Genomic DNA, 13,929 nt, shown 5'->3' with positions numbered 1-13,929 from the left:
AGTTTGGCAATCCGGTCTCTCAAGGCCACTACCAGTCCTAGTTGTAGACTTGATGCTCTCTGTTAACAGCATGTGCTCTTGAGTTGGACACAGCCAGGCTCACTTGAATCAAAGTCTCTTGCTTAACCCTTCTAAGCATGTGAACCTTGCTAGTCACCCAGGTGAGGAGACCTCCAGCAAGGATGTATGCAGAGAAAGAAGAAGCCACCAGATGGCTTGTGACTTAAGGGGATCCACTGTGAGTCACCCCAATGTCTGGAATGTTGAAAGCCTAGAAGAGCTATATCCCAGAGCGTAGAAAATGGCAGATTTGCTTGGGAGGATATTTGAAATGACAAACCAAAATAAAAACTATGATTGTCCCAACTCACCAGCTGCACATATAACTACTGGCCTTCACCTAAAAGTTGATACCCTCAGGGCATCTGGGTGGCTCACTCGGTTAAGCATCCGACTTCGGCTCAGGTCATGATCTCGTGGTTTGTGAGTTCGAGCCCCGCGTCGGGAGCCTGGAGCCTGCTTCAGATTCTGTGTCTCCCTCTGTCTCTACCCCTCCCCCACTCACACTCTGTCTCTCTCTCCTCCAAAAATAAGTAAATATTAAAAATTTTTTTTTTAAATTTGATACCCTCAAAAGGTGAGTGTTAACCAGAAGTAATCAAGAATGGGCCTATGCTTAAATTCTGCCAAAAATAACAAGGGGGTATAGTGGAGAAAAGAGAGACATCAGCATAACAACAGTTACTTAATATAACACTTATAAGAACAATAATTACAAGATAATTTGTCCAAGGAAACGGAGAAGAAAAAAAATCCATATTTGAGAAAAAATGCAAATAAAAGGGTTTAAAAACTAAAAGTACTAATTCAAACAAAGTACATAAGGTTTTAAATAAAAGACTATTAAACCGTAGCAGGAGTTGGAAAACAGGCTGAATGATATCAGAGAAAAAGAAGAATGATATCAGAGGAAAAAGTATTACAGAGCTGAAAATGACATTAGAGGAAACCAAAATGTAATCAAACGTGACACAAACATGCTCAGGAACATAGTGGACAGGATTGCAGCAATGTGACATGGAAAAGAACAAAGGCATTCCAGCAATGTCAACTGAACATACTCTAAAATTAGTGTTCCTAGAGCAAAGGACAAGACAGGTGACACGAGAAGAAGTCACCAAAATAAAGTCTTGAATGTGTGGGTTAAAAAAATTAATGTTTATTTATTTTTGAGAGAGACAGAGACAGAGCGTGAGTGGGGGAGGAAAGAGAGAGGGAGACCGAGCCCCCGAAGCAGGCTCCAGACTCCGAGCCCACAGCCGGATGCAGGGCTCAAACTCACAAACTGTGAGATATGACCTGAACTGAAATTGGATGCTTAACCAACAGAGCCACCCAGGCACCCCTTAAATCTGTGGGTTAAAGGGTATATCATGTCCCAGTGTTGCAGGATTCTTTAGCTCAATACCCAGGGAACCTTGTCTTGCCACTTTGAAGAATGAAGAGGAGAACACAGAATAAAATGAGCAGCAGGCAAAAGTTTTTATTAAAAAGTAAGAATAGTGGAAGCAAGGGTAGTACAAAAGCTCTCTTTGAATTTTTTTTTTTCAACGTTTATTTATTTTTGGGACAGAGAGAGACAGAGCATGAACGGGGGAGGGTCAGAGAGAGAGGGAGACACAGAATCGGAAACAGGCTCCAGGCTCTGAGCCATCAGCCCAGAGCCCGACGCGGGGCTCGAACTCACGGACAGCGAGATCGTGACCTGGCTGAAGTCGGACGCTTAACCGACTGCGCCACCCAGGCGCCCCATAAAGCTCTCTTTGAAGATAAGGGGCACATGAAAGTGAATGCCCCAGATGATAGGCAAGGGACTTTATTTTATAGGGTTTTGGCCCATTCCTTTTTCTTTTTTCCCTTTGTTTATTTTTAGGTTCTTTTTTTTTTTTTTTTTTTTTTTGGTCTGATAACTATAAATGCAGACTTGTTTATTCCTGAGGGGAACCTGGGGCAGGAGTAGGTGGTGCTTGTTACATTTGTAAGGAAAACTTTGTGTCTGAGAGAGTTTTCCTCATGGTCGGGCCCAGGAGAGTTTTTTCCGAGGTAGTTTTTCTCATGGGTAGATGTTCCTAGCATTCTTTTCAAATATGTGGTTTGCTCGCTCCCAGGGACTGTCAAGCCCCTGCCTCTCCCTTTCTGCCTACTGAATCCTATCTTTCCCTCTCATACCAGGAAAAATGACACAAATTATTTATTCCAACCATATTATGGAGCAGTTTACTGATTTTCAAGGATAAGGAGAGAATCCAAGCAGAACCAAGCAAAGTCTATAAAAGGGGGAGAAATGAAACTCGCCTCGGATTTGTCAATGTCCATTGATACCAGAAGGTGATAGGGTAGGGTCTGCAAAGTTGGTGTGAAAGTATAAGCTATCCTGTCATTTTAAATATTCAAGAGAAAATAGCACCCAGGAGTCCCTTTTAAAAGCATATCTCGAGGGGCCCCTGGGTGGCTCAGTTGATAAGTATCTGACTCTTGGTTTCAGCTCAGGCCGTGATCTTGCAGTTTGGGTGATTGAGCCCCATGTTGGGCTCTGCGCTGGCAATGTGGAGCCTGCTTGGGATTCTGGCTCTCTACCCACCTCTGCCCCTCTCCTGCTTGTATGTGCATGTGCTCTCTCTCAAAATAAAAATAAATAAACTTAAAAAATAAGTACCTTGATGGTAAAATCCAGCCATATAGGAGATGAATCAAAAATAGGAACTCAGGAATGAGGAAACCATGATATGGGGATTATTGAATGAATTAAAAACAGCGCTAAGGCATAGCCAAAGGAATTATGGCTACAGACTAGGGCACACATGTACCATGTAAAGATAACATAACTTGTGTGAGTGATGGCAAGGTAAGAGGAGAGGGGGGATCCCCCTAGCGTCCTCCACAGCATTTCTTATCTGAAGTTGAACAATGTCAAGCTTGAAACATAAAATTTCAGTTCTGAAATATGAAGTTAAAAATAGATGATAACTCAGTATCTTAACGTTGGTCCAAAATCCTTTACCTTAACTTTATCTTATCTCCCATCTGGGTCTCTGCTCACATGGTTTTGGAGGAAGAGAAGAGTGGACAAGGGGGCCAGCAGCAGGCCACCAACTCTTGGAGAGTGCTGGGAGGGAGGGAGGGAAGAGGTTTGATACACTAAATACCCCCAAAGAGAGTGAGCTGAACCTTAAAAATGTTACTTAATTTATTGTGAGGGAGAATTCCAGGTTGCAATAAACTTAGTTTTAGTTTATACAACAGGTTGTACCAGGATACGATCTAATCCCTGTGCTATGATGCTGTTAACAGACACTATGGGGTTTCAGCTTAAAACTGTCTCAGGGAACTCTTTTAATCCTGAGGGAATATATATGATATAATCTGTGTGTTTTAAACTGGTTTTCTTAGAATGTACTAGTCTCAGACAACAGTGAAGACTCCAGAAGTTAGTGGAAGCAGATTAGTAGACTTTGCAACAAAACCCTCTGCCAGCTTTGGGAGTTAAGTGTACATGTATGATCCCTTTCTTATTTTGGAATAGGGTATTATAAGGAGTCCATACTCTTAACCTACTCCTCAAACTTAAGGAAGGGTCACTTTTAAAAAGTGGTCAAATACCTGAGTGAACTATGTTATTTCTAATTTCTATTTCAGTTCTTTTTCTTTTTTTTTTTTTTAGAATTTTTTAACGTTTATTTATTTTTGAGAAGAGAGAGACACAGCATGAGCAGGGGAGGAGAGAGAAAGAGGGAGACACAGAATCTGAAACAGACTCCAGGCTCTGAGCTGTCAGCACAGAGCCCGACATGGGGCTCGGACTCCCGGACTGTGAGATCATGACCTGAGCCAAAGTCGGATGCTCAACCAACTGAGCCACCCAGGCGCCCCTCTATTTCAGTTCTTAACAACAAAACAAAAAAACCTACTTTTCCAGGCATCTCTAATATCTTAACATTTTTGCTCTAAATAGAAATGGAAAACATCCAAGAAATATGTAAGATATTTGGGGAAAAATGTCAAAAAATGGAAAAAGAAAGGAAAGTTGTATACATTATATAATTGTCATTTATAATATTAATAATATATGACATATCATATATTTATAAGTTTATATATACCACAAATACATAGTGCCATTGCCTAAGTTACTCATTTTAATATAAAAAGGTAATCTAATGAGTTTAATTTTCTTAAAATGTGACGACTTAGGGAGAAATCAGAGGAAATATTCTTCAGAGTTTTTTTTTAATCACTGAAAATTTTTTTTTTTTTGGCAAGGAGTGGCGGTGGGGAATAATGTGGAAAATTTGTTTGCTTTTTCTTAGACACTAGCCTTCATTCTCTTAAGCACATTGAAGTGAAGTGCTCATGTAAGTTCTTCCTTTTCAATAATAACCCTGAGCTACTGGTAAATAAGAATAAATAATCATTGCTCGATTTCAGAACCTGGCTTATCTGAGTCTCATGGCTGTAGAATGCAGTGATTTGCCCAAATGAAAGGAAACAGATATGGGCAGCCAGTACCCCTGGGGAGCTCTCCAAATGTGGGCCCAAGCTATCCTCCCTCAGAGTTCAGCAGTAATCGCAGTGAGGAAAACAAGACTTCGCGATCTCTACACACACTTTGCAAACCCTTTAACACAGGCTAGGAATCATTAATACTTCATTTGGATGGAATTAAGTGAAACTAATCCAATGTTTTTCCTATTCTTTATAAACATTCCATTGGATTCCATTCAGAGACCTTTCCTGAATCTCCTCTTTTTGAACAGGTGGAAAATTCTGGTGATCCCTGGCTCAAAGGTAGAAATTCACAGAACATATCATATTTTGAATCTATTTACCTGGTCATGGCAACAACGTCAACTGTTGGCTTTGGAGATGTGGTAGCCAAGACATCCCTAGGACGGACCTTCATCATGTTTTTCACCCTGGGGAGTTTGGTGAAGAATATTTTTAATATCTTTGAATATAGCTACATTAACCCAACACATGTAGTTAATGGTGATAAATAAAGCAATACAGGTTTGAGAGTGAATGTTGCATTATTCAGAGCAAGTGTGAAATGAAAACGGAAAGATACTTAGATCCCATGTTTTCCAAACTGCATCCTCTGGAGCATGTGATTCAATTGCATGATTGCCAAAGATGAGGATGGCAGACAAAGGAGAGCAGACTTTATTTATTAGTCTGCATTGAATTGAGCAATCCTATATTCCTTTACCTCTTGCCCATCAGACTAAAGTCTTTCTTCCAATGAGGAAGGGCATTTGAGATTTGATTTGAATGAGCCAAATGAGTAACTCTCTCTGAACTAGCATTTTACTTCAGATATGTGAACATCTGTGCTTGGTTCAAGAGTGTATCATGGACAAAGGAAACCTCTTTTAGTTACTTTAACTTCAGCTCCTTAAAAACCGGTAACAGAGTTCTCCCCTCCACCTTTCTGATATTCCCCTGTCCATATTATTACATCCCCTCATTTCAGTCATTTCCCCTAAACCTCTCTCTGTCCCACGTTTTATTTTTTTTCTAAGCCTCACATAGTATCACGTCAGAAGAGTCGGAAGTGCAGTTAGTTGTGACTAGAGGACAAAAGGGACAGGAAGGGTGCCTTACCACTTGTCTTTGCTTTCATAATTTGGAATGCTGCAAAGCATTTTATTTGATTTAAACCAAATCCAAAGGTCAAGGAAGAAAAACGGCCTGCCTTTTGAAATACAGTTCACAGATAAGAGAAAGTTTTATGCACCTTCTTTCTCTTTTATCATCTCAGTATTTTAGAATGTCCTTGAAAACAATGAGATCTGGGGGTGCCCAGGTGGCTCAGTCCATTAAGCATCCAACTTCAGCTCAGGTCATGACCTCACACAGTTCATGGGTTCGAGCCCCTCATTGGGCTCTATGCTGACAGAGTCTGGAGCCTGCTTCAGATTCTGTGACTCCCTCTCTCCCTGCCCTGCTCGTGCGCTCTCTCTCTCTCTCTCTCTCTCTCTCTCTCTCTTTCTCAAAAACAAATAAACAATAAAAAAATGAAATCTAAGATTTTATTTGCTGATCATTTTAGATCCTATTTGCGAACTATGTCCCTGAAATGGTGGAAATTTTTGCTAACAAGAGGAAATACACCAGTCCCTATGAGGTGGTCAAAGGGAAGAAGTAAGTAGCTTTCAAGCATAATTTCTGCAGTTTGAGAAATTCTACTAGTCACATATCTCTTTAAAAACGCCTGTCGCTTGGCCTAAAGTGAATATATTGGCAAGGTCCTTCATTTCCTGAAGAGGGTTGTGCTAAAATAAATACCATAAGATGATATTTGGTACTTGATAAAAACAACTATGTAGATGCTGGTAAGAGCAGTAAAACAACTAAAATGACAGATAATATTATCATTCCCTATCAAATATTAAGTGTGGCAATATTTCTGCATCCCTCATCACTGTGCTCTTAACATCTATTACTGTTCTGTTCATTTTAATCATGTGGTTAACTTACGGCTAATTTCACATAATGGATCAAATTAAAGCCGCAGTTCAAATTTAAAATAATTACTTCGACTCTGTGGTCTCAGCCAAAATTCCACTAACACCATATGGGGGCTCATTCACAGGCAGAGGTTTGCTGGAGTGAAGAGAAATTTCCACGTCTTCTACAACACTTCATAGATCACCTGTTTTGTCCATGTCACAGCCACCTGTTCTGGGAGGAAAATGGAGTTGGAGTTGTTTTTTATCATATTTCTCTGTGATGTGTTATTTCAGTATCCACTATGGTTTTCACATCCGAGAAGGAGGGAATGTATTGGAGATCTTAAATTGGAAGCAACTCTTTTTTAGTCTCTATTTGCTGTAGAGGAAAGAGGTCCAGTGGAGATAAACTCCCTTGGAGTGGTCTCTTAGCACAATTGGATGAAAACCAAGATTGACTTAGGAGTCTGAAGAGGAAAGTAAAAAAAAAATAAAAATAAAATAATAATAATAATAACAACAATAAAATGAGTGAAAAATAAATATTGAAAACATGGAAATGAACTAGATAAACCAAAGTCTTACGCAGTTCATCACAAGAAAGCGATGCGGGACACATGCCAAATTAGCCCAAAAGGTCTGGAAATCTTAAGGTTAGGTTAGGCTACATGTATGCTTTTAGTTTCCTTAAAAGAGTAATGGAGGGAAAAATAGCTTATGTAAGTGCATTACCTAAGGAGGTTGATAGCTATTTTTCATGATAAAAGTTGAGATTTTTACACCTGTCCTTGATGTCTCTCCATTGGACTCACTTTTTAGTAGCTACTAGATAATTTTCAGTGCGGAAGTTAAACCAAAATAATCCAGAATGTACTGCCACCTCTGCCATAGTATTGACTATGAGAAAATCAGTGAAGTATTTTGAGCCTCTTTTGTTCCTTTGAAAAAGACTAGATCAGCTAATCAGGAGTCAAGTGAAAGAAATCAAGTGAAGTCACACATGTGCAAGTCCATTATAAGTTTTAATAACTATGAAAAATGTCACAATTACAATAGTTATTATTGTATTCCTGAAAACCTACGTGTTATTCAAATGTTTGGATTCATACCCAACATGGAATGAACTAGGGACCATAGAAATCTGATGTTTCTTTTCTCTATTGGAGATGCAGTCTTCAATGTTTCTATTTTAAAAATCTGGGTAATTCAAATACCAGATTGATTTAAAGCTAAATTTAAGCTAAATTTAGCTCTGCGTCTTGACAGGAAGATACTTCTGTTTCTCAGATGATCCACCTCGCATATTCTTGCCCCCTAGGTTCATCGTGGTCTGTGGGAACATTACGGTTGACAGTGTGACAGCTTTCCTACGGAATTTTCTCCGCCATAAGTCAGGGCAAATCAACATTGAGATTGTTTTTCTGGGAGAGTAAGTTTATCTGTACCATTCACGGGCTCTAAATTAATCCTTGAAATATGTGTGCATTTTTTTAATGGAAAAAAATTACCCTCGCAATATTCATAGGAAAATTAGGAAATAATAATAAGCAAAAAGAGAAGAAAAGGCAATCTTACGACCAGAGTTAACCTCAGAGAATATTTTGGAATATATCTTGCCTGATGTTTATCTGTATATGTATTAACGTTGTTAAAGAGATTTCCTATCATTTACTCTTATGTGACAGTGATTTTGTGCACAAGTCTGGCATTCTTTCTAATTGCTGTTCTGTTAATTCTCAGAATTGGAAATGTGAGTTCAAATAGATGCAGAAAGGATTGTTTTTAATGATGTTTTTATTCTATGAAACTTACATTTCCACAAGTAGAGTCCAAGTCAACTATTTTGTGAACCCCCTAGAAAACACATACTTAATATGAAAAGGTTTTTAAGTAGGCAAAATGGTTTCTTATCGTTTTATTTTACAATTTTGGTTCCCAGTGAGATTGAACAATTTTTGTATGTTTTGACCATTTGATTTTCCTTTTTTGATGAATGAAGAAATTTGTCTTCATTTCTCATATCTGCTTTTCTATGAGGATGGTTATCTGCTGCTTTACTGACTTCTCAGCGGTCTTAATGTATTTTGATATTAGCCTTTTTGTGTCATTTGTTGTAAATATTTTTCTCTCTTTGCCTGTGTGTGTGCACGCAGAAGCATTTGATTTACATGTACTATAACCCATCGACTCTTTCATTGTGGCATCTGGCTTTTCTGACACTCTTTGGCCTCTCTGTTCTAGAATTAAGCAAATATTTCTCTAGCGTTTCTATGTTTCCATATTGAAATATTTTGTATGTAAGCTCTCTGGAATTCATTTTGTGTAAAGTGTAAGGAACTAACTTCTTTATTTTGTTCAAATGGTTTATCAGTTATCCACACACCACCAAATAAGTCAGGCAGATTGGAAAGGGCATTTTGATCTTGTACAGGATCATATACAGGATCACTTCCGCCACTTCCACCTTCACACATTTTATAGTTCAACACTTTGTTCCTTGTACATTGTGGCATGTCCAGTCCAATACAACTTTGGGCTCCCCTGTATGAGATGACCAACCAGCATTTTGAACTCCTTCATGGTGCTACATTGAGGGACAGCCAACAGTTCTATTTCAGTGTAATTGCCTGCCTGTCTTTTCGGTAATTTGTATGTTACTTGAATCCTTATTTTAAAAAATAGTCAAAAACCGGGCTAAAATTAGTGATAAGGGGCTAATAATTATAATCCAGTTGAGACAAAAAGGAAATCATTAGATGTATTTACTGTTGTATGGACTAATGTAGGTTATTATAGGTACTTGTCAAGAGAACGAATGAAATTTTTTAAAATTTATTTTAATGTTTATTTCTTTTTGGGAGAGAGAGAGAGACCAAGAATGAGTGGGGGTGGGGCAGAGAGAGAGGGAGACAGAGTCTGAAGCAGGCTCCATGCTCTGAGCTGTCAGCACAGAGCCCGACGTGGGGCTCGAACCCGCCAACCAAGACATCATGACCTGAGCCGAAGGTGGATGCTCAACTGACTGAGCCACCCAGGTGCCCCTCAAACAGAAATGTGAGATTTTTTAAATGGTGCAAAATGTTGGAAGCACTCATCTAGAATTTTTCCCATTACCTATAATTTTTGATGACTCTGCAATTCATATCCTCCACCAGACATTCTCTGTGGCTCCATATTCACACAACTAAATTGCTTACTGAATATCTCCATCCCAGAGCTTCAAAGGCCCCTCAGACTCAACATTTTAAAAAACAAACTCATGATCTTATATCTCTCTCTCCAGCTAACAAGGCAAATACATAAAAGAAGGAAAGAACACGGCACTTTCTGTCTCAGCAAATTGGACCTTATCAGTGCAGTTCCTAAAAACAGAAAGCAAGGCATTGTTTTTGCTGCTCCTCTCCCTTAAGCCGTACATATACTTGCATCAATATCATCAATTTTGTCTCCTAAAGAAATACTAATTGTGTCTCTGCCACTCCATATCCACTATCACAACCCTATTCAGTTAATATTTTGTATCTCCTTAAGTTCTGGAAAGGCCACGTTATTGATTTGTGCCTTTTTCTCAGAAACTGTTCTCCTGCTGTTATATGACTGGTTTGTTCTTATTCTTCAGCACTCAGAAATAAGGCCAGATGTTAGTATCACCTAACCACATGGATTAGTAATAGAGGATGGATGTTTTCCTACAGGGGATTAGGAGTTCTGTTAAAGCCACTAAATAAATACCATGAACTCTAAACCAAAGTCAGTCATCATTTTACATCTTTGGTACTATATTCTTTGCCCAGGGTTCCTCCTTCCTTGGAATTAGAAACATTATTTAAGTGCTACATGGCCTATACGACTTTTGTTTCTGGATCTGCACTTAAGTGGGAGGATCTGAGGCGAGTTGCGGTAAGAACTAGTTGTTTTTCTTCTGATTATCCTAAGCTGCAACAATTAAGATGATAGGATGTATTTCTCTTTCAAAAGTATCAGTCCACATGCTTAAATTGGTGGAAATAAGACTTCCTCAACTTTAAAAACTGATCATAAAGGAAATGTAGCTATTGAATCTCCAAATCCTCCTTGATGAATGTCAAGTAGACAGCACTATTTACCTACACTTAACATTTATTTATTTCACTAAATTCTCTACTTATCTAGAGCAGTTTTATTTTAGCAGTCTAAGAAATCTGAAAAAGTTATGGATGGCAAAAGTGTGTTTAATCTTATCATTGAATAGAATCCTTACCAGACACAGATTTCCCAACTTTTTCTAAACACACTGATCTGCTTTCTGATAAGAGAAACAGAAAGGAAAATAGCAGAAATCCCATTAAGGATGGATGAAAAATAATGAGCAAAGGCCAACAGTCTAGACAGCTTTCATTTAAGATCAAAGCACGTTTCCTCCCATGTTTTAGATTTCATAGAATCACATAAACCAAGGGCTGTAGTTTTTTAAATCAGAGATCTCTAGAGTTAACAAAGAATTGAAATAGAAAATGACAGACTCAGAATAATCTTTCTCTTTCCCGCAACTCAGTATTGTAAGTGCCACTTCAATAATTTTCTATACCCTTAAGATTCAGAATCCACAAATACTGAATGATGATTACTCTGGGTCAAGCATACCTCCAGTTCCTCCATTCTTTGCTGTCCTGAGAGGCAAATCAATGTATAGGAAGTTGCTTAAAAACTTCGTTTTGGATAATAGGAAAAATATAACTATGTACTTTGCCTGTTTTAAAGCAGTCTTGCATCTGTGTTGGAGACCCTATGCCCAGGTCTGTCCCCTGCAGCACTTCCAGCCATTACAGCATCTACAGGACTCTGATCCTGCTGTGAGGACATCCTTATCACCACTCCTTCCCAAGGGTGTTCTCTCTCTTATGGGAAATTTTATGATAAAACCACAGGGAAACCCAGAGGGGGAACACTAGAGCATTTCCTATGTAATTAACAAGATGGCTGCTGTCTAATCTTGAAGAATAGGTGGAATCTGCAGAAGCATGTCTGATTATAGCCAACCCTTTGTGCAGTGATTCGCATGCTGAAGACACTTCCAACATTATGAGGTAAGAAGCTGGCACTGTTTTATATGCTTCAAGATGATTTTATTTCTACCTCTTTTAAAATAAAGCCCAGTGGCCCAGTGCATGGGACCAAATAGGAGAAGATGTCATCTATCACAGCACTAGGTTCATTATATTCCAGGTTTCTGCCTATTTTTTCTTTCTTTTTTTTTTTGCTCCCCAAAGCTGTGTGGATGCAAAAATAGAGTATCCTGAGTATCTTTGTGCTTTTCCATATACTTTCCTAAAGTTTCATATGGGTAAAAGTTATTTAAAATTTTTTTCTTAAGTTTATCTTTTGAGAGACATAGAGAGACAGAGCACAAGTTGGGGAGGGGCAGAGAGAGAGGGAGACACAGAATCTGAAGCAGGTTCCAGGCTCCGAGCTGTCAGCACAGAGCCCGACACAGGGCTCGAACTCACAAACTGTGAGATCATGACCTGAGCTGAAGTCGGACGCTTAACCGACTGAGCCACCCAGGCACCCCAGGTAATAGGTATTTAAATTTAAAAAGCAAGCATACCAATAACTGATAACTGTTCAGATAACACCGTTAATAAATAACATCTTTAAACCTCCAAAAATAAAGATGCCATTTTCTGATTGGTGAATCCTATTAGTAGACTTTATTTATTGGAGTTTTTCTCCAGTAGTTCTGGTGAAATATTGTGTATCATTTGCTATAATGTGCTTGTGATTATTGGCAAATATCTTCCAGATGACTAGAATTGGTATTACTGTCTTTAACTATGAGCTGTCTGTGAGCGGGAACTTGACTTGTGGTGATAGTTTCAAGCTATCATGGTGATGGCAATGGCATTGTGCCCAACCATATGAACTTATGGTCCCCAGAGCATAATAAACATACATAGCTAAAGGTGATTCTACAAACAGCAAGAAACAGTTGAGAACATATACTGTGCATAATACAGTATATATGAGTTGGACCTCAGTCTCTTAATATGTATAATGAGAATGTTGGGTAAGACAGTCTATGAGGTACTTCAAGCTATAGACAGAAATGCGATCACTGTTTTTTTTTTCTGTAATTAATGTATTTGAAGGCTAAAATACATGAAACTGTTGATTTCCTCCTCAAGAACTGGTTTCAGAACACCACAGTCTCCTAGTACCAAGAGCTGACCCTTCCATAGATTACATTTACTAAGTCACTAAAACAATATCATCCTTTACTGTGTATGCAATTAAACAGAACATTATTAGAAGACAGCATAATCATGCATTTTATGTGTTGTTTTATTATTGCATACTGTACATCACTGATGAGCATATTTGTTGTTTATGTAGGGTTCTCTCCATCAAAAACTATAACCCTAATACCAGAGTCATCATACAGATACTTCAATCCCATAACAAGGTATGGTAACCATCTAGCCTCCCTATCATCCCCTTTTAGTCTATGGAGTTGAATAACTTCCTTTGTCTAAATAATAAAACTTATTAATTTCTCACAGGTCTATACTCAAAGATTTTTTGACAATTACAGGTGAAATATGGAGGCTCATTAAGATTTTTAATCACTTAAAAATGCAAATTCATAAAGAGGTATACTTTCATACTTTAGCAGCTGCTACCTGAGGGTCTAACTACTAATCCACTTAAATCTAGATGCTGATATCCTTTCCTTTGGGACACTGACTAACCTCTCTTGGCACACCTATGACTACTTGGAGCCACTAAAAATGAAGTAGCCTGATTAGACAATCACAGAGGTTTGAGAGACAACCAAAAGCTAGGACAGGATTGAACAAAAAGGTTCAACTCCTACACAAGGCCATTTCTTCAAAACTGAGAGAGGTGGCTATTTAACCTAGTGCAGAATTTCAAGGGGAATGAAGAAACAGAGGAATATATTCTAAATGAAAGAGTAAGATAAGACCTCAGAAAAAGACCTTGACGAAACAGAGATGAATGACAGAGTTCAAAACAGTCATAAAGATGCTCACTAAGCTATGGAGAAGAATGGATGAAGAAAATGATAACTTCAACAGAGATGGAGTATATAAGAAAGTAACCAAATAGAAATTACAAGCTGAGGAATTTAGTAACTGAACCAAAAAAAAAAAAAAAAAAAAAAAAAAAACAATAGAGGGGTTCAGCAGCAAACTAGATGAATCAGAAGAATCAGCAAACAGGAAGACAGGGTAGTGGAACTCACCTAACCAGAGTAGCAGAAAGAAAAAAGAATGAAAATGAGTGGGGACAGCTTATGGGACAATATCCATTGGGTCAGTGTTTGCATTATAGGCATCCCAGAAGGAGAAAAACAAAGAAAGGGGCAGAAAACTTATTTGAAGAAGCAGTCACTGAAAACTTCCCTAATCTGGAGAAGGAA

At 38.4% G+C, this 13,929-nt stretch overlaps 1 protein-coding gene across 4 annotated transcripts in view; it reads left to right on the top strand.

Moving 5' to 3' along the window:
- The window catches only part of KCNU1 (potassium calcium-activated channel subfamily U member 1), a 148,189-nt gene that overhangs the window by 28,506 nt on the left and 105,754 nt on the right, over positions 1-13,929 (top strand). For 2 of the 4 annotated variants that reach the window (XM_019828564.3, XM_045055585.1), the window contains 6 exons: positions 4,815-4,985; positions 6,110-6,201; positions 7,828-7,938; positions 10,304-10,409; positions 11,493-11,575; positions 12,882-12,951. In XM_019828564.3, the coding sequence (XP_019684123.1) occupies positions 4,815-4,985; positions 6,110-6,201; positions 7,828-7,938; positions 10,304-10,409; positions 11,493-11,575; positions 12,882-12,951 (633 nt within the window). The remainder of the gene's footprint in view (positions 1-4,814; positions 4,986-6,109; positions 6,202-7,827; positions 7,939-10,303; positions 10,410-11,492; positions 11,576-12,881; positions 12,952-13,929) is intronic. The other 2 variants (XM_019828566.3, XM_045055584.1) reach the window with 2 other exon arrangements.

This window comes from Felis catus, chromosome B1, assembly GCF_018350175.1.
Source record: "Felis catus isolate Fca126 chromosome B1, F.catus_Fca126_mat1.0, whole genome shotgun sequence".
Lineage (NCBI taxonomy): Eukaryota > Metazoa > Chordata > Mammalia > Carnivora > Felidae > Felis > Felis catus.
This window is presented reverse-complemented; position numbering and strand designations above follow the sequence as displayed.